The sequence below is a fragment of the Phragmites australis genome, chromosome 19, assembly GCF_958298935.1.
Source record: "Phragmites australis chromosome 19, lpPhrAust1.1, whole genome shotgun sequence".
NCBI lineage: Eukaryota > Viridiplantae > Streptophyta > Magnoliopsida > Poales > Poaceae > Phragmites > Phragmites australis.
In genome coordinates, this window is record NC_084939.1 from 3,241,299 (window position 1) to 3,268,415 (window position 27,117).

The 27,117-nt window shown below is 43.7% G+C and overlaps 3 protein-coding genes and 1 pseudogene across 5 annotated transcripts; all 4 read left to right on the forward strand.

Moving 5' to 3' along the window:
* The first annotated feature begins 1,242 nt into the window (after positions 1-1,242).
* On the forward strand, positions 1,243-3,351 carry LOC133900539 (glucan endo-1,3-beta-glucosidase 8-like). Its single transcript, XM_062341712.1, has 2 exons — positions 1,243-2,028; positions 2,121-3,351. The coding sequence occupies exons 1-2, from the start codon at positions 1,697-1,699 to the stop codon at positions 3,238-3,240; spliced, it is 1,452 nt and encodes a 483-aa protein (XP_062197696.1). The 5' UTR covers positions 1,243-1,696; the 3' UTR covers positions 3,241-3,351.
* Positions 3,352-5,029: 1,678 nt separating this feature from the next.
* LOC133900522 (T-complex protein 1 subunit theta-like) lies at positions 5,030-10,419 on the forward strand. The gene is made up of 13 exons (XM_062341682.1): positions 5,030-5,309; positions 5,840-6,102; positions 6,194-6,340; positions 6,442-6,603; positions 7,256-7,333; positions 7,686-7,819; positions 8,072-8,144; positions 8,225-8,302; positions 8,377-8,499; positions 8,618-8,712; positions 9,188-9,397; positions 9,952-10,009; positions 10,098-10,419. Exons 1-13 carry the CDS (start codon positions 5,156-5,158, stop codon positions 10,164-10,166), a joined length of 1,644 nt encoding a protein of 547 aa, XP_062197666.1. The 5' UTR covers positions 5,030-5,155; the 3' UTR covers positions 10,167-10,419.
* Positions 10,420-13,684: 3,265 nt separating this feature from the next.
* On the forward strand, positions 13,685-20,288 carry LOC133900582 (uncharacterized). Of its 3 annotated transcripts, none has more exons than XM_062341768.1 (4): positions 13,685-13,840; positions 15,589-15,723; positions 16,490-16,543; positions 16,651-20,288. In XM_062341768.1, the coding sequence occupies exon 4, from the start codon at positions 16,656-16,658 to the stop codon at positions 19,986-19,988; it is 3,333 nt and encodes a 1,110-aa protein (XP_062197752.1). In that variant the 5' UTR covers positions 13,685-13,840; positions 15,589-15,723; positions 16,490-16,543; positions 16,651-16,655; the 3' UTR covers positions 19,989-20,288. The 3 variants fall into 3 exon arrangements, with proteins under 3 accessions (XP_062197752.1, XP_062197753.1, XP_062197754.1); XM_062341769.1 differs by having other exon boundaries at positions 15,636-15,723; XM_062341770.1 differs by lacking the exon at positions 15,589-15,723.
* A 226-nt stretch (positions 20,289-20,514) lies between these two features.
* Positions 20,515-22,568, forward strand: LOC133901046 (uncharacterized; annotated as a pseudogene).
* The last annotated feature ends 4,549 nt before the right edge of the window (positions 22,569-27,117 follow it).

Genomic DNA, 27,117 nt, shown 5'->3' on the forward strand with positions numbered 1-27,117 from the left:
ATCTATAAAACACAATAATATGACACTTTGCACACATATTATCAATGTTAGCATAATAATTAATAAAAATGGTGAATAATTATTAATATATTAAGAGAATATAATGCTAAATAGTGTCAATAATGAGCGTCAACAGCTTCTTGTCTAAAAGGTCACTCATTGTTTGCGAAAGGTGATTTGATTCAAACAATTTTGTTTGTGCATCGAATAAGGATGAGGCATGTTTTTGTAAGATTTGTACATCTTTGTTTTTCTAGGCTTGGTTTCTTGCATTGGTTCAACTGAATTCTTATTTGTATATTTGCCTTATTGGAACTTAAATCATGTTGCGGCATTTGTTGTTGGACACTGTAAAACATGATTTTGCCTAAGGATAATGCATTTATGTGGTGCTTTGCTGCATGACGCCATGGCTATAAAATATCATCTCTAAGTTGGGTAGAAATTTAAAAGAGAGTAGCGGCAAAATGACTTAAATGCCCTTGTCCCTCTCCTCAGCACCTATGTTAATATTACAGCCAGGAGAGGAACCACAAGGTCACACGTGGATCACATATTGAGGGCATTAAAGTCATTTAACTTCTTCTCTCCCTCCTTTCTAACCCAAAAGACTGCATTTTGCGATGAGAGATGTGGTATTGGAGAACATTGCAATGGCAAATAAAGAATCAAGCCATGCTTTTATCAATTATCATGTCCATCAATAAAATCATCAATCATGCATAGTTTAAGTGTGCTCCAGCGAAGTTTACCTTGTTCATAGGAAGCTAGATAAATCAAAGCTCGGAAGCAACATTCGTAAGGCTAAGATAGTATAAGCCTGCTCCCAATGCAAATGTCTTAGAGCAATGTTTATCTCATTCCACCTTCGATAGACACTAGTTAAGAAATTATCTCTACAATACAAAGTTTATTTCACATCTTAAAACATGTGCTCACATCTAAGTTTTAATTGGTCCATATTTATTTTCTTGCTTCATGCAACACATGAACATGGACATTGATCACCCTAATGTATTTCTTAGCTTTTTTTCTTGTGTTGGATATTGTGCCTAACTTTTGTCTTATGGAAGATACTAGCTCACCCTCTTTCTTCCTAAATTCTTTGCCACATTATAAAAAAAATCCTAAATTCTTTGCCACCTGTTGTTTTCCCTTCAGTCCATAGCAAAGCACGGCCATGCATGCCACTCGTATTTCCTTTCTCTCGGTTTTTTTTTCAAAGGAAAAGGTTGCAGCTCCAGTGTTCAAGTCAATCCGGCAGCAATGGATACGTGCGCGCCCTGGGTTGCGGGAGCAGTTAAGCGCCACCCATGACTCGCGCAAAGTTTCCTCTAGCCTCGGTTTCTGACCACAGAACCGTCTCGTTTCTCCGGTCAGCTGGCTCGTCGGTCGCTCCCACGTCCCCCATGAACCGCCTCCTCCCTCGTCCCTAACCTCCGTCCTCTACCTAACCTCCCTCTTTAACCCCTGACCCAAACCTCCATTATTATTGCCGCGACCGTGCCGCGCGCCATTGAATGCTCCAGCGGCGGCGATCTGCTTTCCCTGCAGAAAGCCGTGGCTGTTTCACCCGCAAAAAGAGAGGGATTCATTTCGTAACAGTACTTTCGCGTTGTGTCGGCTTGGTGATCTGCCTCCTTTTAAGCCCGTGGGATCCGGGCGTTTCTTGGTCGTGGCCGGCCGGGGAGGATCGATGGCGGGGCCGCGTTGCGTTCTTGCTTTGATGGTTGTCCTGGCGGCGGCGGCGGCGGGGGTGGATGGGCTCGGGGTGAACTGGGGCACCATGTCGACGCGCCGGCTGCCGCCCAAGGTGATCGCGCAGCTGCTCAAGGACAACGGGTTCAAGAAGGTGAAGATCTTCGACGCCGACGAGCGGACCATGAAGGGGCTCGCCGGGACGGGCATCGAGACGATGATCGCCGTGCCCAACGACATGCTCGCCGCCGTGAGCGACTACGAGCGGGCCCGGAAGTGGGTCAAGGAGAACGTCACCAAGTACACCTTCGACGGCGGCGTCAACATCAAGTACGCCATTGATTTGTTCTCTTTTGAGATGCTGCATTTGCTGATTTGTTTTTGGATTGATTTTTGAGTTCTTTTGATTGGTGGTCGGCCAGGTTCGTGGCGGTGGGCAACGAGCCGTTCCTGAAGGCGTACAACGGCTCGTACGACCACGTGACGGTGCCGGCGCTCAAGAACATCCAGCGCGCGCTCGACGAGGCCGGGCACGGGGCGGATGTCAAGGCGACGGTGCCGGTGAACGCCGACGTGTACGACTCGCCGCCGAGCAACCCGGTGCCGTCAGCGGGGAAGTTCCGCGACGACATCTCGGGGGTGATGACCGACATGGTCCGGTTCCTCAACCGCAGCGGCGCGCCGCTCACCGTCAACATCTACCCGTTCCTCAGCCTGTACGGTAACGACGACTTCCCGCTCGACTACGCCTTCTTCGACGGCGGCGCGCCGCCCAAGCCGGTCATCGACAACGGGGTCACCTACACCAACGTGTTCGACGCCAACTTCGACACGCTGGTCTCGTCGCTGAGGAAGGTCGGGTTCGGCCACCTGCCGGTCGTGATCGGCGAGGTAGGCTGGCCGACGGACGGCGACAAGCACGCCACGGCGGCGTACGCGGAGCGGTTCTACGCGGGGCTGCTCAAGCGGCTGGCGGCGAGGCGGGGCACGCCGCTCCGGCCGGGCGCGCACATCGAGGTGTACCTGTTCGGTCTCATGGACGAGGACACCAAGAGCGTGGCGCCGGGCAACTTCGAGCGCCACTGGGGCATCTTCACCTTCGACGGCCGGCCCAAGTTCCCGCTGGACCTCCGCGGCGCCGGGCGGCCGGCGATGCCGGCGCCGGCCAGGGGCGTCGATTACCTGCCGCGGCGGTGGTGCGTGCTGAACCCGAACGCCGGGGACACGAGCCGGCTCGCGGACAACGTCGGGTACGCGTGCTCCCGCGCCGACTGCACGGCGCTCGGCTACGGGTGCAGCTGCGGCGCGCTGGACGCGCAAGGGAACGCGTCGTACGCGTTCAACGCCTACTACCAGGCGCAGGGGCAGGTCGAGTCGGCGTGCGACTTCCAGGGGCTCGCCCTCGTCGTCGACAAGGACGCGTCGCAGGGCGCGTGCAACTTCAGCGTGCAGGTCGTCGGGTCACGGGCCACGGCTGCCGCCGCGCTTCCCGCCGCGGCGCGGACGGCGGCCGTGCTGGCTCTGCTTCTTGTGTTGGTTTGAGCTTACGGTGATGGGGTGAAACGTTTGTAGATTGTAGGTAGGTGAAGCCATTACGATGTTGTACCAAGAACTTGCTCATATGAGATGTAACCTTGTTGTTTCTGCTCAATGCTCATTTATCAGTTTCCTTTTAAGTCGATCACTCTAGAAAAAACAAGAGTGGAACTCAAAATTTATGAGCAACCAAATATCACTGCATTTAGACAAGAATGCTGCTTTGTGCAACAACAGGTGCTCATACAAATAGCAATATTCAAACTTCACACCTGAAAATGTTCCAAAATATTGGAGATTCTCAGCCATTCACATTTGCAAGCCACTATTGGGTTATTGTTAGATATTGGAGACCTCGCTTGGAATGTAGGAATTTCCTAAGAGCCCGACTAACTATTAAAACATCCTCAACATGAACCCTTGGTTGATGAACTCATATTTTTTCTACTTCAAACATATGGCCTATTTGGGAAAACTTTAGATATGAGATCCACACAAGATTTAGAGTTTATAGAATAAAATAAAGTAGTTTAAATCTCTTTTTTTTAATCCAAAATAAGGATATGATGGCTCGACCGAATACCCTCAGTCAGCTCCAGCTTCAACTCTAAGAATTATTGGAGCTGATGAATTTAACAGACCCATAATTGACAATTTTCATTACGACAAATGAAAAAAGAGGATCCTTTTCCTGCATGGCTATAATAGTAGGGGATCGGGTTACCATGTTCTACCTGCTTTCGTGAATGGCAACAGAGTGATGCGACTTGTATTATGCCATAGAGGAGGACCTAGCTCAAATATAGCAATACAACGTGGTGCATGAGTCATCACATTGCAATAACAAACCAGAAGAAAAAAAAAACCCTAAGTGAGCTTAAATAATAACTAACTGTCAATAACCCGAAAGAGATTGTGCTCCATATTCTTCTTCCTCTGACCGTATAGCACGCCATGTCTGTGCCAATTATATCTGTCGTTGAGTTTTCTAGTAGTAATGAAATGCATCGTTTAGGTGGGCGTTCTCCACCTCCGGTTGATTATTCGAAAATGCATATATTCCTTTCCAAAAATATTGTATACCACTGAATTTCCTAAACATTTCATACGGCGCTTACTAGCATGGTTATTCATATTCATGGTGTAATAGCACGAAAATACATCCTGTGCGGATGGGCTTGTAGCCCAGTGACAAAACTTCATAGGTGGAGGAAGCGGCGAGAGTTTGACTCCCGTCCGCACCTAAAAAGTCTTTAAGATAGATCGCGCAGTGAAGAAGCGTTGCAAAAAGAATACATCATGCATCTGATCCAAAAATGTAAGCCATTACACCGATATGGCCTACAAGGTGATACCTTGGTCAACAATTTCGATTAAAAAAGTGATATTTCAAACAAAAAGACTAACTATTATATAATTAACGGTTTACATTTAAGGGTTCAAATTATTGTTTTGGCCAAACAACAGGGTTCAATCCCATACTTGGCAAGACAACACTCATGTTTGACCTTCTAGATGGTTCTAGAGCAAAATGTGGTCAGAGAACCCTCAAATTTAGCATGCCAAAATTTTGGGTCATCTTCCGTCACAGCAAATTCGTGTGCAAACTGCACAGGCTCCACTATTTCAGTACCATGGCCCACTTGTCAGTGATAGTCACGGTCCCCGAGAGAACAGGATGGGCCTCCATCCAACAGGCAGACCAGGCCCAGCCCACAACCTCCAGCCCTACCGGCCCAGCCCAATAAGCCCAGCAGATCTGCCGGGCCGAACCTTCTCGCCTCCTAGGGCTTCCTCCCTCCCTCTCCCCAAACAACTCGGCGGCCTCCCCACCACAGCAGCGGCCGCGGGCACTAGGGTTTTACGCCTCCACCGACCCCGCCTCGACGTCGGCAACACCCCCTGCCGCCAGATCGCGAGGATGGTGGGCCTGGGCGCGATGCCGGGGTACGGAATCCAGTCGATGCTCAAGGAGGGCCACCGCCACCTCTCCGGGCTCGACGAGGCCGTGCTCAAGAACATCGACGCCTGCCGCGAGCTCTCCGCCATCACCCGCACCTCCCTCGGCCCCAACGGTGAGTGCGAGCGCGCGAGCGTACCTTCCGTTCGTCGCGTGGGTTGGGTTGCGTTGGTCGCTAGCGGGGTGGGGGCATCTGGTGCGAGTGGAGCGTGCTCGGTGGTAGCGTGAGGCCGCGGGATCGCGCGGTTGGGGCAATGGTCACGGTAGCGGCGGCCTTTGATGCCTCGACGGGGCAAATAGTTTGTTCATGCTGCAGATGTGGCGAGGCTGAGCTTGCGCTTGTTGAGGAGCAGCGAGAGTTTATAGATACCATGACGATGCTGAGCTGATTGTTAGAGATTATTAGGCTTAGGTGATGCTGCTGATGAATGTTTTGGTAGTGTGAAAGATGTCGGTCCAGGGTGTGCCGTTTGTAATTGCATTCAGCTGTGGAGTGTTTGGATCAGGGGCAATTAGTTTGTCCAGCACTACTAGTCTAGCACCCTCTCTGTAGATATCATTTGGCTTCTTTTTTTCCATAAGATGCTGAGATGTTCCGGTGGTTGGTTGCTGAACAGTGTCACTAATCTGGTTCTCTGGATGTAGGAATGAACAAGATGGTCATCAATCACTTGGACAAGCTTTTCGTGACAAACGATGCTGGCACCATCGTGAATGAGCTCGAGGTTCAGCACCCGGCTGCTAAGATCCTGGTCCTAGCTGGCCGGGCTCAGCAGGAAGAGATTGGGGATGGAGCTAATCTCACCATATCGTTTGCCGGTGAACTGCTTGAGAAGGCTGAGGAGCTCATCAGGATGGGCTTGCATCCGAGTGAGATCATCATTGGCTACACCAAAGCTATCAACAAGGTAAACCTACCCTCCCAATCGAGTATGCGTTGCACTGTTAACACCTGCAGTTTAATGGTAGGATCTTTGTGCCTTTGTGTTTGGTGTGTAGACAATTGAGATTTTGGAGGATCTTGTAGAGAAAGGCTCAGAGAACATGGATGTAAGGAACAGGGAGGAGGTTGTGTTGAGGATGAGATCTGCTGTTGCAAGCAAGCAATTTGGCCAGGAGGATATTCTGTGCCCACTTGTCGCTGACGTAAGCTAATTTGTACCATCTTACCCTAGAGGAGGAAATTTCTTTTTTTACTCCATCCTGATACCAACTAATAATGGTTTTGTTTTATCGTGACCTTTTAGGCCTGCATGCAAGTTTGCCCCAAGAATCCTGCAAACTTTAATGTCGACAATGTCAGAGTGGCTAAGCTGACTGGAGGTGGTTTGCACAATTCTTCTGTGGTCCGTGGGATGGTTCTGAAAAATGATGCTGTTGGGAGCATAAAAAAGGTGGAGAAGGCAAAGGTAAGCTCAATATGCTGCACTTCATTCGAATGGCATAGTTGTTGGTTATCTGTCAATGTTTTATACTTTTATCTGTTCTATCTATTTCGATATTCTTCTAATGAGAGTAGGTACTGTGAATGGAGACATTATATGGTTTTTTTTTTCAAAGTCACAAATATTTGGCTGTTGGAGAACTCAAGGATAATCCTTGTTTACATACGTTCACTGTAGTCATAGAGTGTCTTTTATGTATATGATTAAGTAGGTCCCATATATAGCATTACGTCCTCATGAAGTCTCCAGTTCCCTAACTGACGCACTTGTGAATCAGTTCCTTCTTAGAGCGGTCACAACACTATACATTTATGCACTTGCATTCATTTTTGGTGCTACTGTAAAGTTACAGGATGATAATAATCTCCAAAAGTTACTCTTTTGTGGTGCTCTATTTTTATGTATATGTATCTTTCAAGCTTATACTTCTGCTAAGTGCAGTGGACAATTATGGACTGATGGCTTTTTAATATTAAAAAATATGAGGCAGTAATATGCTGTATTAATTGTATTTAAATATGCACATAGGAATCTAAAAACAATCTTAGTATCTTTCCATATGTTATCTGCCAGTGTTTCTTTCTAAATTCTAATTCAAAAGCCTATCAATATACAGATTGCAGTATTTGCTGGTGGTGTTGATACCTCTGCAACTGAAACAAAGGGAACTGTGCTGATACATTCGGCCGAGCAGGTATGTTCTTACTGCAAGAAATCCCCTCCCCCCTCATCCCCTCGCCCCCCTTTGTGATGAACTCGTTCCTAGTTTCATTTCAATTACACTAGGTGTAGTTTTACAAACTGTATAGTTGGCTTCTGTTTGGTAGATGTGTTTCTATTTGTAATAGATGTAGATCCAACAATAGATGTCCTGTGCATAATTCTTGGATTCTTGTCCTGTAAATATGCTGAAGTTAAATGGTATTTTGAACTCTTGATGTCCTAATATGTTCTTTGGCGCACATGTTGTTTTGCTTCTATAGTTCATCTGAAACTTTGTTATCTATAAGTATCTGCTGCAGCCTATAACACTTGTGCTTTTGCAGCTAGAAAATTATGCTAACACAGAAGAAGCTAAGGTGGAGGAACTTATCAAAGCTGTTGCTGACTCAGGTGCCAAGGTTATTGTCAGTGGAGCAGCAGTTGGCGATATGGCGTTACATTTCTGTGAACGTTACAAGTCAGTGTTTTGCTTTTTATACGAGTCATGATCTGAATGGATTATCTTATTTTTTCTGCACAATAATTTTCTTTGTTTAAAACTTCTTTTCGATGGGAGAGTTATCATATATATTTGATTTGCAATAAAACAAACTCTCAACTGGTGGTTGTAGTATGGGAAAGCATCTCAAAGTTGGGTTTATTTGTTTGCGAATGCCTGTAGCAGTTGACCCTGGTCATGACCTGTTTCTTATTGATGTTTTGTTTGCAGACTAATGGTTTTGAAAATCAGCTCGAAGTTTGAACTGAGAAGATTCTGCCGCACTACTGGGGCTGTTGCAATTGTAAGTTATGGTTCCCAAAATATGCTTGTTGCATACCATAGTAGCTTACTTATTCTGATGTTTCATACCTTTTCAAACAGTTGAAACTCAGCCAACCAAATGCGGACGAATTAGGTTATGCAGACTCTGTTTCGGTGGAAGAAATCGGCGGTGTTCGAGTATGTTCCGTGCTTTGTGCTTTCGCAGAAGATGTGTTGTTATTCTTCCTCACCACATATAGTTTGATTTATAGGTGACCGTGGTCAAGAATGAAGAAGGTGGAAATGCTGTGGCTACTGTTGTGTTGAGAGGCAGCACTGACAGTATACTAGATGATCTTGAAAGAGCTGTTGATGATGGTGTCAATACTTACAAGGTATATCTGTGATATATGTAGTAGGTTGAAATAAATTTTTCTTTGTTTTGAAACATCCATACTTAATACATTGTTGTCTGATTAGCTCTGGTTATCTGACTGTTGGTGTTTGTACTAGTCAATGTGCAGGGACAGTCGGATAATTCCTGGTGCTGCTGCCACAGAAATAGAATTGGCAAGGAGATTGAAGGAGTTTTCGTTGAAGGCAACAGGGTAACTATATTTCTAACATGATAGCAATTTTTTTTCATGTAGTAATTAAACTGACACATCAGAAACTGTGAAACAAGATGCTAGTTAAAAAGAACAGGATCTTGCATTGGATTGCTAGTTTTAATTGACAAGCTTTATTGACATGTATGGTCTTCAGCACGTTGACAGTAAATATAATATGTTACTGTTCATATTCTCCTGTGTCTATTTGACACATTAGATGCAATAGGACCATCTGAAGTCTAAGATGCAACCTTGTTAAACATGAGGATTTATATTTGCATAATTATCTAGAGAAATCTGCGAGTTTCTAGAGTTGTATGGTTTATTTGGGGCTTGTACATTTGATCTGTCAACAGTCTTATTACTTCCAAAAATGTGTCTGTAGCTTGGTGATGATACATTGATACCATGAAATGTTGAATTATATACTATGCTTTATCCAATTGTTTGTTTATGGTTAATGATTATGCAGGTTGGACCAGTATGCTATTGCAAAATTTGCTGAGAGCTTTGAAATGGTTCCAAGAACCCTGGCTGAAAATGCTGGACTCAGTGCAATGGAGATAATATCTTCTCTTTATGCTGAGCATGCTGGTGGCAGTACAAAAGTTGGCATTGACTTGGAGGAAGGTGCTTGCAAGGATGTCTCAACCTTGAAAATATGGGACCTCTATGTCACAAAGTAAGCCTATGTGATCGATAATTTTGAACAACAGATGTTGAAATCATGCAGGAAGCTGGTTAGCTATTTTTTAAACTGTTTATAGCTAGTTGTGGTCTTACTCCCTCCGGTCATAAATACATGACGTTTTGGACAAGATCTAGTGTAACTTTTAAAGCTGTGACCATCAATAACTTTTGAAACATTTAGCTTCACAACATGAAAATGATGTGTGGATTTGTCTTAAAAAATACTTTCATAATATCATAAACTTATTACATTTTATAAATATATTCTAGTTGAAAATAGTAGTCAAAGTCACACATAATGACCATGTGATGTCCAAAACGTCAAGTATTTTTGACATGAGGGAATACCTGCTATCATAGTACTAGAACATGTATTCATTGTACTGGTGCTGGCTTTACATCCTAGTAGTTGTGGAATATGCTACACGCCGTGCATATTTTGTGCTCTCAAATTCAGAGCACCGGTTCGCATAATTGCTGTAGCGGTTTAAGCTGCTTTCGCTGATCTCATAGCAGGTGTCTCACTTTACTTTCTTTGCTGCTCAGGTATTTTGCCCTAAAATACTCGGCCGATGCTACATGCACTGTTCTACGGGTTGACCAGGTAGGAGTGCCAATCTTGTGTTATCATTCCTTCAAATAAAATAAGATTTTATGGTCCATATGCTAACAGTTACATTCATGAGCTTCAGATCATCATGGCGAAGCCGGCAGGAGGGCCAAGAAGAGATGCCCAGCCTGGTGGGATGGACGAGGATTAGTTTCGTCTGTGTACTCGTGTTCTCTTTGTAGCACGCTTGCTATGTTTCAGAGCAGAAAACATCTATCTTATCTAGGTTTGATTCTGTAGAAGATATTGGGTGTCTGGGGTTCACGTTTGGGGAGGGTTTGCGGGTTCTTTCCTGGTGTGTTGTCGTACTGATGTATCAAATGATTAACTTCAGGACTTTTTCTTTCAGTTTATTACAAATTAAGCTCATGTAAGTGGAACTTTAGTTAGCCGAACGACAGAAAGTTGCTTTGTGCCGTCGATACAATGTGCAAATTAATTGCTTCGTGCACTTAAATACTGATACTAAATGCACTGAACCATATAACATCTCAGATGTCTGCCTCTACCGGCGACAAATCACCGAATTCTGAAGTGAGCACTCCGCGCTAAGACCAAGGAAAATGGCGGCGTTTACATTAATCTCGAGACACGTTTGGCAGCGACGATTTGAGATGCATGGTGGTAGCATAATCTATATAATATTTCCTCAGCAGGACGAAGCTTAACTACTATTGTGGGGCTTGGCTTCCACTATGCCCGAGTTCTGGGACTTTTCGCACGTTGTGCCTCATAATTGCACTTAGTCTGCATGGTGCCCTCGGCTTCACTGCGAATAGGGGTAGAAATTGATGATCCTAAGGGTATCTATCGAACCTCTTTACTTTAACAAATTACACTAGTTGAATCAAAATCATGCAAATTTTGAAAAAGTAGTATAATTGATTGAACTAAAGAGGACTGATGGATACTATTAGGTTCACTAAATGACACCCCTGGTTGCCAACATGTGCTACACTGTTGATCAAATTCTTCACCATACTTTGGCTAGTCAGAGAGAACCTTGCCACACTTTTGAGTCACTAACACATGGCACATGTGTGTTAGGAAATGAATCTTGCTACAATTATGACCGCAAACCAAACATATGCTTAAGTTAGTTAAACTAACTTTAGACGCAGCTAAGTGTGACAACATATAACTATGAACCAAACATACCCTTAATATACCAACCACACATGCCCTTATACCATAATAAACCAACAATTTTCTCATTCTAAAATTGAATACAGGGTTACACCTTCACGGGTAGCATATGCTCGTGCCATACTTAGTGGAAACTTGGTCATTTCACCCAAAGAATAAACTTGTAATTTCACTTAACTTAGAACAAAGCCCTAGAAGCAACACCCCTAAATTCCCCTCCAAAGACACATGTGCCTTGTCACCGGCCTACTAAAGAGACTTTAGGTAGGTAGAAAGGCACAACATGATGAGATGACATAACTTTAGTCACAAAATGTGTACATACTTTTATTTCCGCTATTAAAAATCGATGCAAAAGTTACGCCTAAAGTTTGCCTTCTTCCACATTAACGGTAGCCCGTTCATACCATTCTCTAGGGGTGAAAATGATTACGGTAATTCCCGGTTTACCGAGGACCATTTTCGAAAATTGCCTATCATTTCAGTTGGTTCGGTAATTTGACCAAGAAATGATAACGGAATCGGTTTGGGCTACTTCTGACCATTTAGCTGGTTTCCAGATTTGGGCTGGAAACTACCGGTTTGGGCCGTCCATAATTGTCGATATTGCAAACTCACGTGCTAGCCATATCTCGGCCCACGGCCCACTTCTAGTTCAGTAGTTCCCTTCGGGCCTTCCGATGATCGTGAGTCCACTAGTCCTGTCATCCTTGGCCCCCAATTCCAAAATGGAAAAATCCCCAAGTGTTACCGCTATCTAAAACCCTAGCACCGCAGCCTCACCCTTGCCGCATCTCCCTCCACCTCCGCCTTAGCTTGCCACCGCCGCTACATTCACCAACCGCTACCCCCTTCACCTTCACCTTCACCTGCCGCGGGCCCCTTCCACCTCAACCTATAACTGCTGCTTCCACCCGCCGCTGCCATGCCCACGAGACGATGCGTCCGGCCATAGCCGGCTTGTCCGCAGGAGATTCCATGATGACGCCACCTACCAGAGAAGCGCCTTCCCGACCACGCACGCTCATGGAGCCACCCCCACTTGACGATGCCACCGCCTCTCAGAGGTCGCTTGTAGGTAATGCAACTCTTGCCTTCTCAAATACTTGGTACATGATGTATCTGAGAAAATTTCCTCAAAGACTTGGTACATGATCATCCGAAGTACCTATCAAAAGATTTGCTGGAAAAATTATTAGGCATACGAAATATATATATATATATATATATATATATATATATATATAATATTTCCATTGTACTGCATAGCATTGATTCTTTAAGTAATAACTAATTAACCTACTGCTCCACACATAATTCCTGTTCAACCAAACATAGTATACCAAACGTTCACTGGTCAAGATATTTCAGTGCAGACCAAAAAACAACTCGCATAGTATCCAGGCCCAGAAATGAATAGGCAGAAAGAGACCCCCTTAATGGAAGGAACAAAACAGCTAAGTTCAGACTTAGACTTATTTCATTCTTTCTGTAGTGTTCCTCCCGACATGATACATAAATATAAGAACTCAAAGTTTTCTAGTACCAAACTAGCAATTACCATCGGTCATTACTTTACTTGAATGTTAGCATTTAGTCCTGGTGGCTGTGTTGTTGATCTATATGAATGTTATCTTGATCCTGAGATGGTACAGGCACTGAAGTGCACTAAAGATTGGATAGCTGCATCAAGAAAATGTGACAATTTAAACTTCTACTCATGTAAAGTCTTTACCTTTCTACTAATATACTTGCTTTGACATTTCAGGTTCTACGAATGTTTATTCATTGGTCGTTGTTTTTGAGGCTGTTGCTAATAATATTGTGTTTGAGGTATAAAATATAAACCGTACAACTACTCCTATTTTTTGTTCTTATTTGTCCAAAAGGACTTGGTTGAGATGAATTGAATAATTTCCCTACAAAATAACATGACTAGGACTTGGCAAGTGATGATGCTGAGCTTGAGGTTTAACTGTAGGCCGCCAAACACATTGAAGAAAGAGGAAATTCCAAGTGATGAGCTTTTGTTGTGCTTGGTAAAAAACATTTGTAGGGAGAAAACTTGTATGAAGACTTGTCATTTGTGCTTTTATAGAGACTCTAATCCTTATGCTAAATATTTGTTCTTGTATCGAGACTTTCATCCTTATGCTTGTCAATTGTCCTTTATCTTATCATATAAGATATATCAATGTGATATACTTATGTAGATTATAGTCATACTATGTATGATTTTATTGAATTTGCTGTATGAGATGTGTAACTTGTGAGCTACATTTTGATATTTTTCATTTAGAATTATCGATTTTCGATAAATAGTGATATATTATCGATCCGATAATACTGTTTTTGATACAACCGATACCGTATTAGTTTCCATAATACCGCTTCTGATTCCTTTACCAACCGTTTTTCATCCCTACCACTCTCACTTTTTTAGGGGCAAAATGGTCATTTTACATTTGGCCATATTTGTAATTTTCTAGCCTCCGCAGAGCCCTAGAGGGATCAACCCCCAAATTTCCATAATTCCATTCCCCTTACCCCAAAAGGCCCAAACCTCCACCGCCCCACCGCGCTCCCTCCGGCTCTCTCCGCCCTTCGCCGCGGCTACGAAGGGCCGGCTCGCCGGAGCACCGCCACGACTGCCTCGACCGACTGCGCCGGTCCACTCAGGTACGACACCACCGGCTTCCGGTAAGGCTTATTCGAGTTTGCTAGTTGCCTACTGCATCGCCTTCCCACGCTACGACTAACAATGCGCATTTCATCGAAGAACGCTTCAATCGGGCCCGTGTAGGGTGAGGGAGGCGCGGGAGTGCGGGGGTTCCTGGGGCAGCGGTTAGGTTTGCCGGTAGGAGGCGTGCATTTTGAGGCGAGTGGAGTCGAGTCGCGGCGGTGCTTAAGGTTGCCGGCGAGGATTCCAGCGGGGCTTCCGGTGGTTTTGTCTCAGAGAAGTGCGAAAGGCTTTGGGCTGTGTCCTATTTGCGAGAACTTCCCTGCTGCAATTCGCATGTCTGTGAGTCCGTGATCATGCAGGAGGGCAGAGCAGTGCGGTGGTGGAAGCAGAAGAGGAGGGGGCGAAGAGAAATGAAGGGTAAAAGAGTAGCAGTTAGAGGATTGCGAGGGAATGGTACATGGAGGAGAATGTCGAACTTTTGGGGGTATTAAAATGATCCAGCGTCGTTTGATGGTTATGCATCAAAATTATTTACCCGATATGCTCATTCTGAAGTAGCTGTAGGCGAGTGGCATTTCACTTGGCCTGTAGATATCGATGATTTGGTTTCTAGTTTCATCTGCTTGTTGTATGATAAGCCTGCATTTTGGTCACGTAAGTAAGTACGGTTTCTAGCTATCTGTAGCCCTATGCTGCGCCGTTTTTCAATGCAGAGGGTGCCGTCTTAGCACTATCATTGCGAAGGCCCAAAAAATTGGAAGTACATTGATACACATTTGTCTGGGTATTGAAGACTTCAGATGGGCTTAGATTGAATTATATGCACAAATAATCAGTGTTCTAAAACAGGGCTTCTAGCCCACATAGTATGACTGGGCCTCCTACTTGTTACCATGTAATTGCCATTTAGGCGTAGTCAGGCTGATTAGGCTGTATAATCACTATGTGGTGGGTGACCGAATGAACACTGCTTTTTGCTTTTTAGAAGCTTGTAAGTAATAGTGAATATGGTTACTCAGATGTTGTGCCTTGTAGAGTTGTTACTTCCATACTTGTTAGGATTCTGGTTTACTTATCTTGTAGGAGAGCCCTCTACATAGTGAGTGTATTGTAATCGGGTGTATCAGTTAGATAATTTTCTCAACCTAGGGTGATTTTTTTCACACTGCACTACTGCAGGCTAAGCAATGTTTCAAACCCCCCAGTCTGCCAAAATGCCACCCCCTCTCTTAATTGGAAATTAATCCTGCCTTTCAACTGTTAGGAACCCCCTTCCTTTTTTTACTTATATTTTCTCTGCTTTCACCTCAAGAACATATCCAATTTTTGTTTGCAACAGCTGCATCTTTAAACCTGTAGATTTGAAATCAAGTATCAGTTTTGCTGCGAGCCTGTGAGTCCCCTCAGACAGCCCCCTGTCCACTTCACTTACACGGGGCCGATCAAAACTCCTTCCCGAGCCGTTGAACACTCCATTACAGTTACAATGGGCAGCTGGTGTTAACCTTTCTTTGGCGAGTTTTCCTTTGCTTCTACTCTCTAGAATCGGTGGGGATGCCACTTTCTTAACTCTATTCTAGCTCACTAATTTTTTAATTTTACTACTAAATAAATCAGGGTAACAAAGGTATTCAAGTATTTGTAGACTGTAGTTACATTTATTTCTACTTTCAGTACCTTAAGCCATCTGTGGCATCTTTTTTGGTGGTTACTAAATCATGCATAACACGAATGATGTTACCAGGCCCTATCCATTGACACCTGCTACCTCATGCTATCTTTTGATGACAGCCAACTGCAGAAGCCACATACACTACTTCCCCAAGAACGTTGATATGTGTAGCGGATAAGGAATAATGTTCCACTTAGACTCGTCACTGTAAGTGATGCCATACTGATACTGATGTGAATGTTCATTTTGTCAATCTTGATCCTGTGCACGACACGTTTTACCAATGTGTCTTTATTTTTCCCCATCTCGTGCTATTCTATTATTGACTTTGTAATGACACGCCATTGGATGTGTTGAAAAACATGTTATTTACAATGATATATCATATATAGTCTCACTAGGTCTATATGCAAGCTGTTCACTTCTGTTTGTTGGCTCAGTGATATGCCAGATGCTGCAATACTTTGTGAGGCATATACGTACTTGTGAATTTGCTATTCATTTGCAAGGAGAATTTGTCTTTTCCCCATTTAGAATCAGCGTTTGGATCATTCATCATTCTGCCCTAATATGATAATTGTGCAGCTAAATAGCTTATATTTGGAAAAGGGTTAGATTGAAATATTATCCAAATGTTGAAGCACAATTATGGGCAAGAAATATGAGTGTAATTCATACATTTGTTTTGCATATCTAAGGGAAATATTGATTGCATCATGCCACGTTACAGGTAGAATCACTGAGTATTATTTCTTGGTTGATCTCATGGTATTTTTTTATTGTTTTCAAGGCATTTTTGGCATGGTTTTGCATGTCTCGTTGAAATACTTAGTTTGTCATTACTCCATTATTATTTTCACATTAATATTTTTCTTATAGAATTCAAGTGTGTATTTTCAGGTGCTACTAATGCTATTGTTGTAGGGGCATGTTTTCAGTTACTAAGAATTACTTTCTCCTTTGTACATTTCAGGGCCTGATGCACTTAAGGTTTTGGCTTAATATTGTTTGAGAAAGTGATCCAAAGGTGTGTATCCACTTTCAGATAATTTCTGCTTAAAGAATGACTTAGATCATACTCATTTGCAGCTGATAGAACTTTACCTGAGGCCTTTTTCTGCTGTATCTTTTCAGAGAATATGATCGAGTGCAACAGAGAAGAGGCCTTCAGGGCTAGGGACATTGCTATAAAGAAGATGGAAAATAAAGATTTTGTTGGTGCCGAGAAGATTGCACTTAAAGCTCAAAAGCTTTTTCCAGAGCTTGAGAATGTATCTCAGCTGTTAACTATCTGCAATGTGCACCGTGCAGCAGAGGCAAGGTTGAATGGAGAGATGGACTTGTATGGAATCCTTCAAGTGGAGGAAACAGCGGATGAAGCCATGATAAGAAAGCAATACCGCAAGCTTGCATTTTCACTTCATCCTGATAAAAATAGTTTTGCTGGTGCTGAAGCAGCTTTCAAGTTGGTTTCTGAAGCTCATACCGTACTATGTGATCCAGTGAAGCGTTGTCAATATAACATCAAAAGGAAGAATGGGTTTAGAAATGTGCCAAAGCAATCTAAACAGCAGCAATCAAAGAGAACTGATGCAAATAAAGGGAGCGTGCCTGAATCTGGACAAACATTTTGGACCATATGCCCACATTGTCAGATACGATACCAGTACTACAGCTATATCCTGAACACCATGGTCCGCTGTCTGAACTGCAAAAAGAATTTCTTTGCGTACCATCTAAAGGAACAGCCCATGCCCACTTCATCAAATGTACCCAATGGTTCCCAAGTTCATGCAAACATGTTTGCAAATAAACAGCGTGACACTCCCGGTCAACAAGGTCACCCTGTGAAGCCTTCATGTGCAGGCAGAGGGACAGATGCGAAGCCAAATGTTTCTCAAGTCCCTGCAAACATGTTTCCAACTAAACAGCATGGCATTCCCACTCAACATGGTCATCCTGTGAAGCCTTCTTCTGCGGGCAGAGACGCAGGTGTGAAACCAAGGATGAATGTGGCCCAACATGATGGATACATGAAAGAGTACAGCAGGCTAGGCAGTGATGAGAAAGCTAATCACTCAGAGATGACAAGGAGGAGATTTCAGTTTTCAACACTGAATCAAGATAAATCTTCTGTCCCAACTGAAAATGGGAATTTGTGTGGAAGGTCAATGCCAGATCCTGCTGATCCAAACATTGCCGACAGACAGAAATCGGTTAGAGAAGATGCATCTGCTGTACCAGATGATGTGAATGTGCCGGGTTCTGCAGAGCTTTCTTCTGCAGGTGGAAAAGCAGATGGGGATCCAAGGATAAATGTTGCAGAACACAATGAATACATAAAAGTATATAGCAGCTCAAGTGGTGAGAAGAAAGCTAACCGGTTAGAGAAGATAAGGGGGGGAGTTGAGATTTCAATGACAAATAAGAATGCAAGTGGAAGATTGATGCCAGATCCCGTTGATCTAAACACTATTGACAAAAAGAACTTGGGTAGAGAAGATGCATCTACAGTGCCAAGTGCTGCAGGATCCTCCTGTCCCCGTAGGTCAGGTAGAAGGAAGCAAGATGTTGATGGCAACATCTGCCTGAACTCTGATAGAAAAAAGAGGCAGAGGAAGAATGATTTACCATCTAATGTTAACATGAGATGTAAGCAAATATTTGATGATAACGTCACTAGTGCTGACAGACAATCAGATCCACCTCATGTGTCCAGCAAAGTAGATGCCCAAGAGAAGCCGGAAACTACAGATATAAGTGATCAGGGCAATATCAAGGAAGAAGCTACTGAAACTGTTGGCGAGAAGATGCCTTGCTATTCCGAGTGTGTTTCCTTCCCTGATCCAGATTTCTTTGATTTTGAGAAGTTCAGGGATGTCAATCTGTTTGCAGTTGGTCAGATATGGGCCCTTTATGATAACCTTGATGGCATGCCAAGATATTATGCTCAAATAAAGCATTTTGATGCTTCCAACTTCAAAGTGCATTTGATTTGGCTGGAGTACGATGCAATGAATGAAGAAGAGGAGAAATGGACTGATGAAGAACTGCCTGTTGCTTGTGGAAACTTTTGCCTTCGTAAAGCAAGAGATATATCAGAAGACAGGTCCATGTTTTCTCACATTGTTGCATGGACAAAAGGTAAAAAAAGAAACTCATATGTCATATATCCTAATAAAGGTGAGGTATGGGCTCTTTATAAGGGATGGAGCATGGAATGGAGCTCAGATGCAGGTAACCATAGATCATATGAGTACGAGGTTGTGGAGGTCCTGTCAGATATGTCAGTCAATGATGGTGCCACTGTTATCCCATTGGTCAGGATTAAGGGCTTTGTCAGTTTATTCGCGACAGCTAAAGACAAATCCTCATTTGTGATACCATCAAGTGAGCTACTTCGATTTTCTCACAGCATCCCATTTTATAGGACAAATGGAACTGAAAAAGTTGGTCTCCCAGGAGGGTTTCTGGAACTTGACAATGCATGTCTCCCTGCCAACCTGGATGTAGCATTTTCTTCTGTTACTCTTGACTCTTACATGTCGCCCGGCAAGAAAATAAGCAGCACATTTGTTGACATGGCCATTGACAGTACAAATAGTAGAATGGATCCTGGAGATGAGCAAATTACTCAAAAGGAAAATAACTCTGAAGCAAATGTTTGCCACCCTTTGTCTACATATAATCGTAAAGATATGTCTTCTGAACAAACCACACCCTCGCAGAAAAGTGCCGGTGGTGCCAATGAATTTGGTGATTCCTCTCAGCAAAACTGCCTCTCCCCCAATATATATACATATCCTGATTCTGATTTCCACAGTTTTGAAGAAGGCCGCTCATGTGAGAAGTTTGAACGTGGACAAATATGGGCTTTATACTGCGATGTTGATAAATTCCCCAAGTTCTATGGTTGGATAAGAAAAGTCGAGCCACAACCTTTCAGGGTGCATTTGACCTGGCTTGAGGCTTGCCCTCAACAGGAGCAGGAGAAACGGTGGTTGGAGCAGGAGATACCAATCAGCTGCGGTGCTTTTAAAGTTCGAAACTGGAGAACCAATTATGATACAAATGATACTTTCTCTCATTTAGTAGATGCCAGACAAACTGGCATTAAGTGGCAGGTTGAAATTCTGCCACAAGTAGGTGATATATGGGCCATCTACATGAATTGGGCACCCGACTGGGCTCCTTCCAGCAGCAATGCTTGTGAATTTGCGGTCTGTGAGATCATCGAGCGCACTGAAGCTAGCACAAAGCTTACTTTCCTGGCACAAGTTAGCGGTTACAGATCAGTGTTCAAACCTGACAAGCGAAAGGGAGTCATGGAGGTACCTACTGGAGAGATACTGAGATTTTCTCACCGTATTCCCTCTTTTCGTCTGACAGAAGAAAGAGGTGGCAAGCTCAGGGGCTTCTATGAGCTTGATCCAGCGTCTGTCCCCGATGTTTTCCTTTACAGGGACACCTGACCCGGCGACTTGCAAATGTTGATGCAGATTCTAAAATAGTTGAACTGAACTTGATTCTGGTTAGAATTATGTCTTGAAATATCCTGCTATCAATGTATTTGGTGTACATATATGCCAGTTAAGCTTAGTCTTACTCGAACCGTGCCTACATATGGAGAGGCTGCCATATATGTGGACTGCCATTTTGTACCAAGGGCATGTCCTATCGTCACTGGTGCTTGCTAACTCGTCAGGTCACCAGTGCCCGTGGAAGACTTCTGTAAAGTTTAAAGTGGACTGCAACCAGTAATTCTTGTTTTCCGGGCTCTTCGAATGTCTTACGTGTTCTGTGTTTAAACTTGAAGGTGTCAGAGACTATTGTAGATTGCAGTGCCTTACCACTGCACTGTGGTTTTGCAATGCAATGGAGTAACCTGGACTATTAAAATTTGGCCTGCAAATGCTGTCTCCGTTGAAACTTAAAACTGTTGTTGGACATTTGTATGCATGAGCTGAGTTATAATGTGTGTTTTCATAGGTGCCCTAAATGGAAGTTTACATGCACAGCACCGTTCTTGAGCCGGTACCGGAAAATACACATTTTTTTTTTGTTGAAAATTGATGCCATTAGCTTTGCCAAGGCTTTTCGTTCCTACAATTTTAGTTGCCTTTTTGCGTATTAGAATCGTCCTACCAGATTTCTGATTCCATTGAATAACTGTTCTTCCATTACTTTTCTGATTTCTCACTTCATTCTCACAAGCGACCTGGCGGTGCCGTGGGAAGGCACCATGAGGAATATTCAGTGACGAGGAATTTCGCTACATTATAACCGTTATGGTTACAGCCGTACTCGGTTTCCTAAAATGTATGCAAATGGTTGTTTTGTTCCCTAAGTTTACAGGTCTCCTATAAATATAAGCCCTTTGTTTAAAAAGAGCGTTGTCATTTTATTCTAGGATGGTATTTGTACTACAATTTTGACCAAGTGTTCTCTGTAATACTTCAGCAGATAATATGAACCTGAAGGTAACATTTCAGGGTTCGCCTCCCCCCCCCTCCCTCCATTTTGAGCATCCGAAGCGGAACCAAAATATTTGGATTTGAATATTTCAATTGGGAAAATTTTGAACTTCGATGGAGAAACTAAAGCTAGTTAACTGAGCCGGCTACTGAACTGGCTCGAGGCCTGCTACTGTAGACACGACCCGTGGCACGCCGTGCTGGCCCGGTTAAGCCCCATTGCTGCCGCCGATCCGCCCCGCCCCCAACATGCTCTCAAGACAGGTTCATGTTTTCTCACGTTGTTGAATGAACAGAAGGTAAGAGAAGAAACTCGTTTGACATGTATCCTAATAAGGGTGAGGTGTGGGTTCTTTACAAGGGATGGAGCTCAGATGCAGATAACCATACATCCTTTGAGTATGAGGTTGTGGAAGCCTGTCGACTATGTCAGCTAATTATGGTGCCACTGTCATCCCATTGGTCAGGATTAAGGGTTTTGTCAGTTTATTCGCGACAGCTAAGGGCAAATCCTCATTTGTAATACCATCAAGTGAGCTACTTCGATTTTCACACAGCATTCCCTTTTATAGGACGAATGGAAATGAAAAAGCAGGTGTCCCAGGAGGACTTCTGGAACTTGACACTGCGTGTCTCCCAGCTGACCAAGATGTAGCATTGTCTTCTGTCACTCTTGTCTCTTACACATCTCTCGGCTATATGATAGGCGACATGTTCGTTGATTTGATCACTGACACTACAGATAGTAAAATGGATTCTGGAGATGATCAGATTGCTCAAAAGGATAATCACTTGGAACTGTCTACAGATAACAGTAATGATATTTCTTCTGAACAAAATACACCCTCGCAGAAAAAATTCCCGTAGTGCATATGAATTTGGTGATTCCTCTGAGCAAAACTGCTTGTCCCCCAATCGTTATCCATATCCTGGGTCTGATTTCCATGATTTCGATGAAGGCCGCTCGTGTGAGAAGTTTAAACATGGACAAATATGGGCTATATACAATGATGTTGACAAATTCCCCAAGTTCTATGGCTGGATAAGAAAAGTCGATCCAGAACTTTTCAGAGTGCATTTGACCTGGCTCGAGGCTTGCCCTCAATTGGAGCAGGAGAAACAGTGGTTGGAGCAGGACATACCTATCAGCTGTGGTACATTTAAAGTTCGAAACTGGAGAACCAAGTATGATACATATGGTCTTTTCTCTCATTTAGTAGTAAGTGGCAGATTGAGATTCTCCCACAAGTTGGTGAGATTTGGGCCATCTACATGAACTGGACACCTGGCTGGGCTCTTTCCAGCATCGATGATTGCGAATTCGCCATCGGTGAGGTCATCGATTGCACTGAAGCTGGCACAAAGCTTACTTTACTTACTCAAGTTCGTGGTTACCGATCAGTGTTCAGACCTGACAAGCGAAAGGGAGTGCTGGAGATACCTGCTGGAGAGAAATTGAGGTTCTTGCACCGCATACCCTCCTTCAGCCTGACCGAAGAAAGAGGTGGCACGCTCCAGGGCTTCTATGAGCCTGATCCAGCTTCAGTCCCCGATGTTTTCCTCTACAGGGACTCCTGACCACATGACGACTTGCAAATGTCGAAGCGGACTCTCGAAATAGTAGAACTGAACCTGAATCTGGTTAGATTAATGTCTTGACATGTTCTGACATCAAAACTTTATGTGTACATATATGCTTGTCAGCTTAGTCTTACTCAAAACCATGCCAAAATGTTAATGGAGGGGCCTTCTTACTTGTCACCTGCCATTGTGTACCAAAGGGCCGGCAAGTCCTGTTATCACTGGTACTTTGTATTAACTCACTAGGTAGGCAGGGACTAGGATCTCCTGACGTCGCGAGCTGTTGCTGACACGTAGAGCTCAGACGAAGTCACTGTGACATCAACGTCAGGGGATCCGGATTCGGTAGGCAGTGCCTGTGGAAGGGTTCTGCTGTGTACATGAGATTGCAGTCAGTAATTCTTGTTTACCTGGCTTCTCACATGTGTTAGGTGCTCAAGATTAAACTACTATTGTGGAACTTCAATACCTTGCCACTGCACTGCTGTTTTACCGTGCAATGGAGCTGTAACATGGAGACTGGAGCTCTCAATTTTGACCTCCACTAAATCCTTCCCATTGAAACTGTTATGCAACATCTGTATGCATAAATACTCATGTTGCCTGAAGGAAAATTTACATTAAAAAAAACCTCAATCATGTGAAAAAGACGTCTCCTAGCTTTGTTTTAAAAGAGGTTGTCTTAAGAGAGGAGAGTAGTATCGAACCCTTTAGAGAGGTACACGACCTGATGGTATTTAGAATCCAGGTGGTCCATCTGTTAGTATTAATCTAATATAAGACATGATCAAGCTTAGCCTAATTACATGAACACCTAATTCCGTCGTTAGATACAACATGACTAACCTGATAGAGAAGATGCCTGTTTGGTGCAGACATGCTGCTGATGTTGATGGTGTCAGTGTAGCCCATGAACTCGCTAATGCAGTCCTGCAATGGTGGCAGTGGTCTTCTAACCGCTGTCGTGCTTTGTCCCGATCAGTGGGTTCTAGTTTTAGATCAACTTATTGTCTCATTCATTCTAGGTCGTTAGGAATTGTGACCCATCTTTATAGCATGGGAGGAGGGACCAAGCCAACAGAATGGTTGTGGCGCTTCCGATCATGCACGCATACGTGAGGGTGTCTCCCTGTTTGCTCGGTCAAAACAGTTAGCCTGAGATCACCATACCAACACCATCTCTTAACTGGAGGCTATACTAACCGAGGTATCTTTCATAGCTAGTACCAAAAATACATATCTTTTTATTTTTTACTGACAATTTACGTAATCTAGTTTTTGATGTCTTTTCATCGCTATCATTTTAGTTACTTTTCGTGTAAAGAATTGTTGTCCTTGTTTAGAGGGTATATAGATGACACATATTTGCCACGCACTCTACACTCACACCACACACGTGCGCGTGCATGTCTTTACACACGCTAAGAATGGATTGGACTCGAGACCTCCAAAGTACCGACGCTTGTACCATCGAGCTAGCAGCCCGTTTTCAAGAATTGTTGTCCTGAGAGGGAGAAGAGGGGCACCGTGAAGAAGAGAAGCCAGTGAGGTAGGAGGGGATCCAAGTATCCAACATGCAAGTGGACGATTTGGTGGTATTTTGCAGTACCATCCAGATATGAATGAAAACCTTGTCTTGCGAGGAATCTCGCTACATCGAAACCGTCATGGTTACATTCACATTCCACTTTCTAAAATTTATATGAGGTTCTTTTGTTCCCTACAGTTTTCGGTTATCCCGGCCCTATCTGATCTTTAGAACTGGACACAAACCTTTCTTATTTCTCCTTTAAAAAGAAAGATTGAGCGGACGGGCAGTAGCCCGATTGGCAACACCCACATGGGCGTGGTGAGAGCCGGGGGGGGGGGGGGGGTTTCGATTCTCCCTCCCGCATCTCCTCCTGTAAAAGACTTTCAAGGAAAATCCTGGGTAGGGGGGGCCCAACTGTAAAAAAAAAGAAAAAGAAAGCTTGAATGTTTCAACATGGAGAATTTCAACTAGATCTGCAATCAGAGAACTTTTAACCGGAGAATTTCAACATTATTTATCAAAAATTGAAACTTCCAGTTGAGAAAAGATTCAAAAACTTTTAGCTCAAAGTTGATCATTAACTACTTGTTTCTCTGAATCCCTCTTGGGCGAGGGGGTTAGCCGGTTAGGTGGTGAGGGCATGTTGGTCATTGGTAGCGGTGGCACTTGGCAGATTCAACAATATAATAAATGCGAAATACATTCAAAATTTATATGACACGCCTAGAGACAACAAAATTGAGCTGATTTAAAGTGTGATGAACCAATCCGCGCCATTTATCATTCCTCTCAAGTAGGTTTCATCTTCTAAACATTTTTCTTTGAAAAAATTAGAAACAAACAAACCTCCTCGCATCTTATTCCAAATTTGAACTCATTTTCCCCGCTTCGACTGTAGCTGGTGTAGTAGGACTAGGACAGTATTATTGTGCCAAGGACAAAGTCGTGGCGTAGTAGGGATTTGGCCATGCAACCGGCTGCCAAGCCATTGTGCACGCAACACTTGTTTGGTTTTCCAAAAAAAGGTTGCCAAGATATTATTTAAAAAAAAATAGGCAAGTTGATTTTATTTTTAATGTTATTAGGAAAAAAAATTGTAAGAAAATTTCGTAGGGTTGAACAGTACATTCACCACGATTCATCGAGAAGTGGAGCCGAAGTGCCAAATGGAGTAGGACCCTGTTGAGTGTTAGTTGAAAAGAAGAAAAAAAAAAGACTTTTAGCTGCTCTCCACTGCCCACGCGTGCAACCCACCTCCACCGATCGCTAACCCGCATCCGGCGACTCTCGCCAGCCTCCGGCCACCGCCGACCACTCCAGTCCCCAGACGACACCCATCATAGGCGGCACCACCCTGCTCCGGTTAGTCACCCTATTCTCGTCGCCATTGTACAGCTCTATAAGAATTGTAAAGGAGAACATTTAGTACTAAGGAACAATGGTTGATGTCCATGGACAACTGAACTCAGACAAACTACTTAGTTTTAACGATAAAAGAGATTAAGTCAAAGTTGTGCAATGATAACGACAAACTGAGACACATTATGCTGTCCTGATGCAAGTACTCTATAATAGCAGCCCGTTCTCAAGAATTGTTGTCCTGAGAGGGAGAAGAGGGGCACTGTGAGGAAGAGAAGCCAGTGAAGTAGGAGGGGATCCAAGTATCCAACATGCAAGTGGACGATTTGGTGGTATTTTGCAGTACCATCCAGATATGAATGAAAACCTTGTCTTGCGAGGAATCTCGCTACATCGAAACCGTCATGGTTACATTCACATTCCACTTTCTAAAATTTGTACGAGGTTCTTTTGTTCCCTACAGTTTTCGGTTTTCCCTATCTGATCTTTGGAACTGGACGCAAACCTTTCTTATTTCTCCTTTAAAAAGAAAGCTTGAGCGGACGGGCAGTAGCCCGATTGGCAACACCCACATGGGCGTGGTGAGCCGGTGGGGTTTCGATTCCCCCCTCCTGCATCTCCTCCTGTAAAAGACTTTCAAGGAAAATCCTAGGTAAAAGGGAGGCCAGCTGTAAAAAAAAGAAGAAAGTTTGAATGTTTCAACATGGAGAATGTCAACTAGATCTGCAATCGGAGGATTTTTAACCGGAGAATTTCAACATTGTTTATCAAAAATTGAAACTTCCAGTTGAGAAAAGATTCAAAAACTTTTAGCTCAAAGTTGATCGTTAAGTACTTGTTTCTCTGAATCCCTCTTGGGCGAGGGGGTTAACCGGTTAGGTGGTGAGGGCATGTTGGTCATTGGTAGCGGTGGCACTTGGAAGATTCAAAAATATAGTAAATGCGAAATACATTCAAAATTTATATGACACGCCTAGAGACAACAAAATTGACCTGATTTAAAGTGGGATGAACCAATCGGCGCCATTTATCATTCCTCTCAAGTAGGTTTCATCTTCTAAACGTTTTTCTTTGAAAAATTTAGAAACAAACAAACCTCCTTGCATCTTATTCCAAATTTTAAAATAAAGGTTTTAATTTTTTTTTTGAGTACATTCACCACGCTTCATCGAAAAGTGGAGCCGAAGTGCCAAATGGATCAGGACCCTATTGAGTGTTAATTAAAAAAAAAAGACTATTAGCTGCCCTCCACTGCCCACACGTACAACCCACCCCCACTGATCGTTCCCACGCCCCTGCCGCCACATCCGGTAACTCTTCGCCAGCCTTCGGCCACCGCCGCCCACTCCAGTCCCCCGACGACACCCATCATAGGCGGCACCACCCTGCTCCGGTTAGTCACCCTATTCTCGTCGCCATTGCACAGCTCTATAAGAATTGTAAAGGAGAACATTTAGTACTAAGGAACAATGGTTGATGTCCATGGACAACTGAACTCAGACAAACTACTTAGTTTTAACGATAAAAGAGATTAAGTCAAAGTTGTGCAATGATAACGACAAACTGAGACACATTATGCTGTCCTGATGCAAGTACTCTATAATAGCGCCCCTCCCCCCCTCCTTGATGTGTTGAACTAGATCTACATGTTGATCA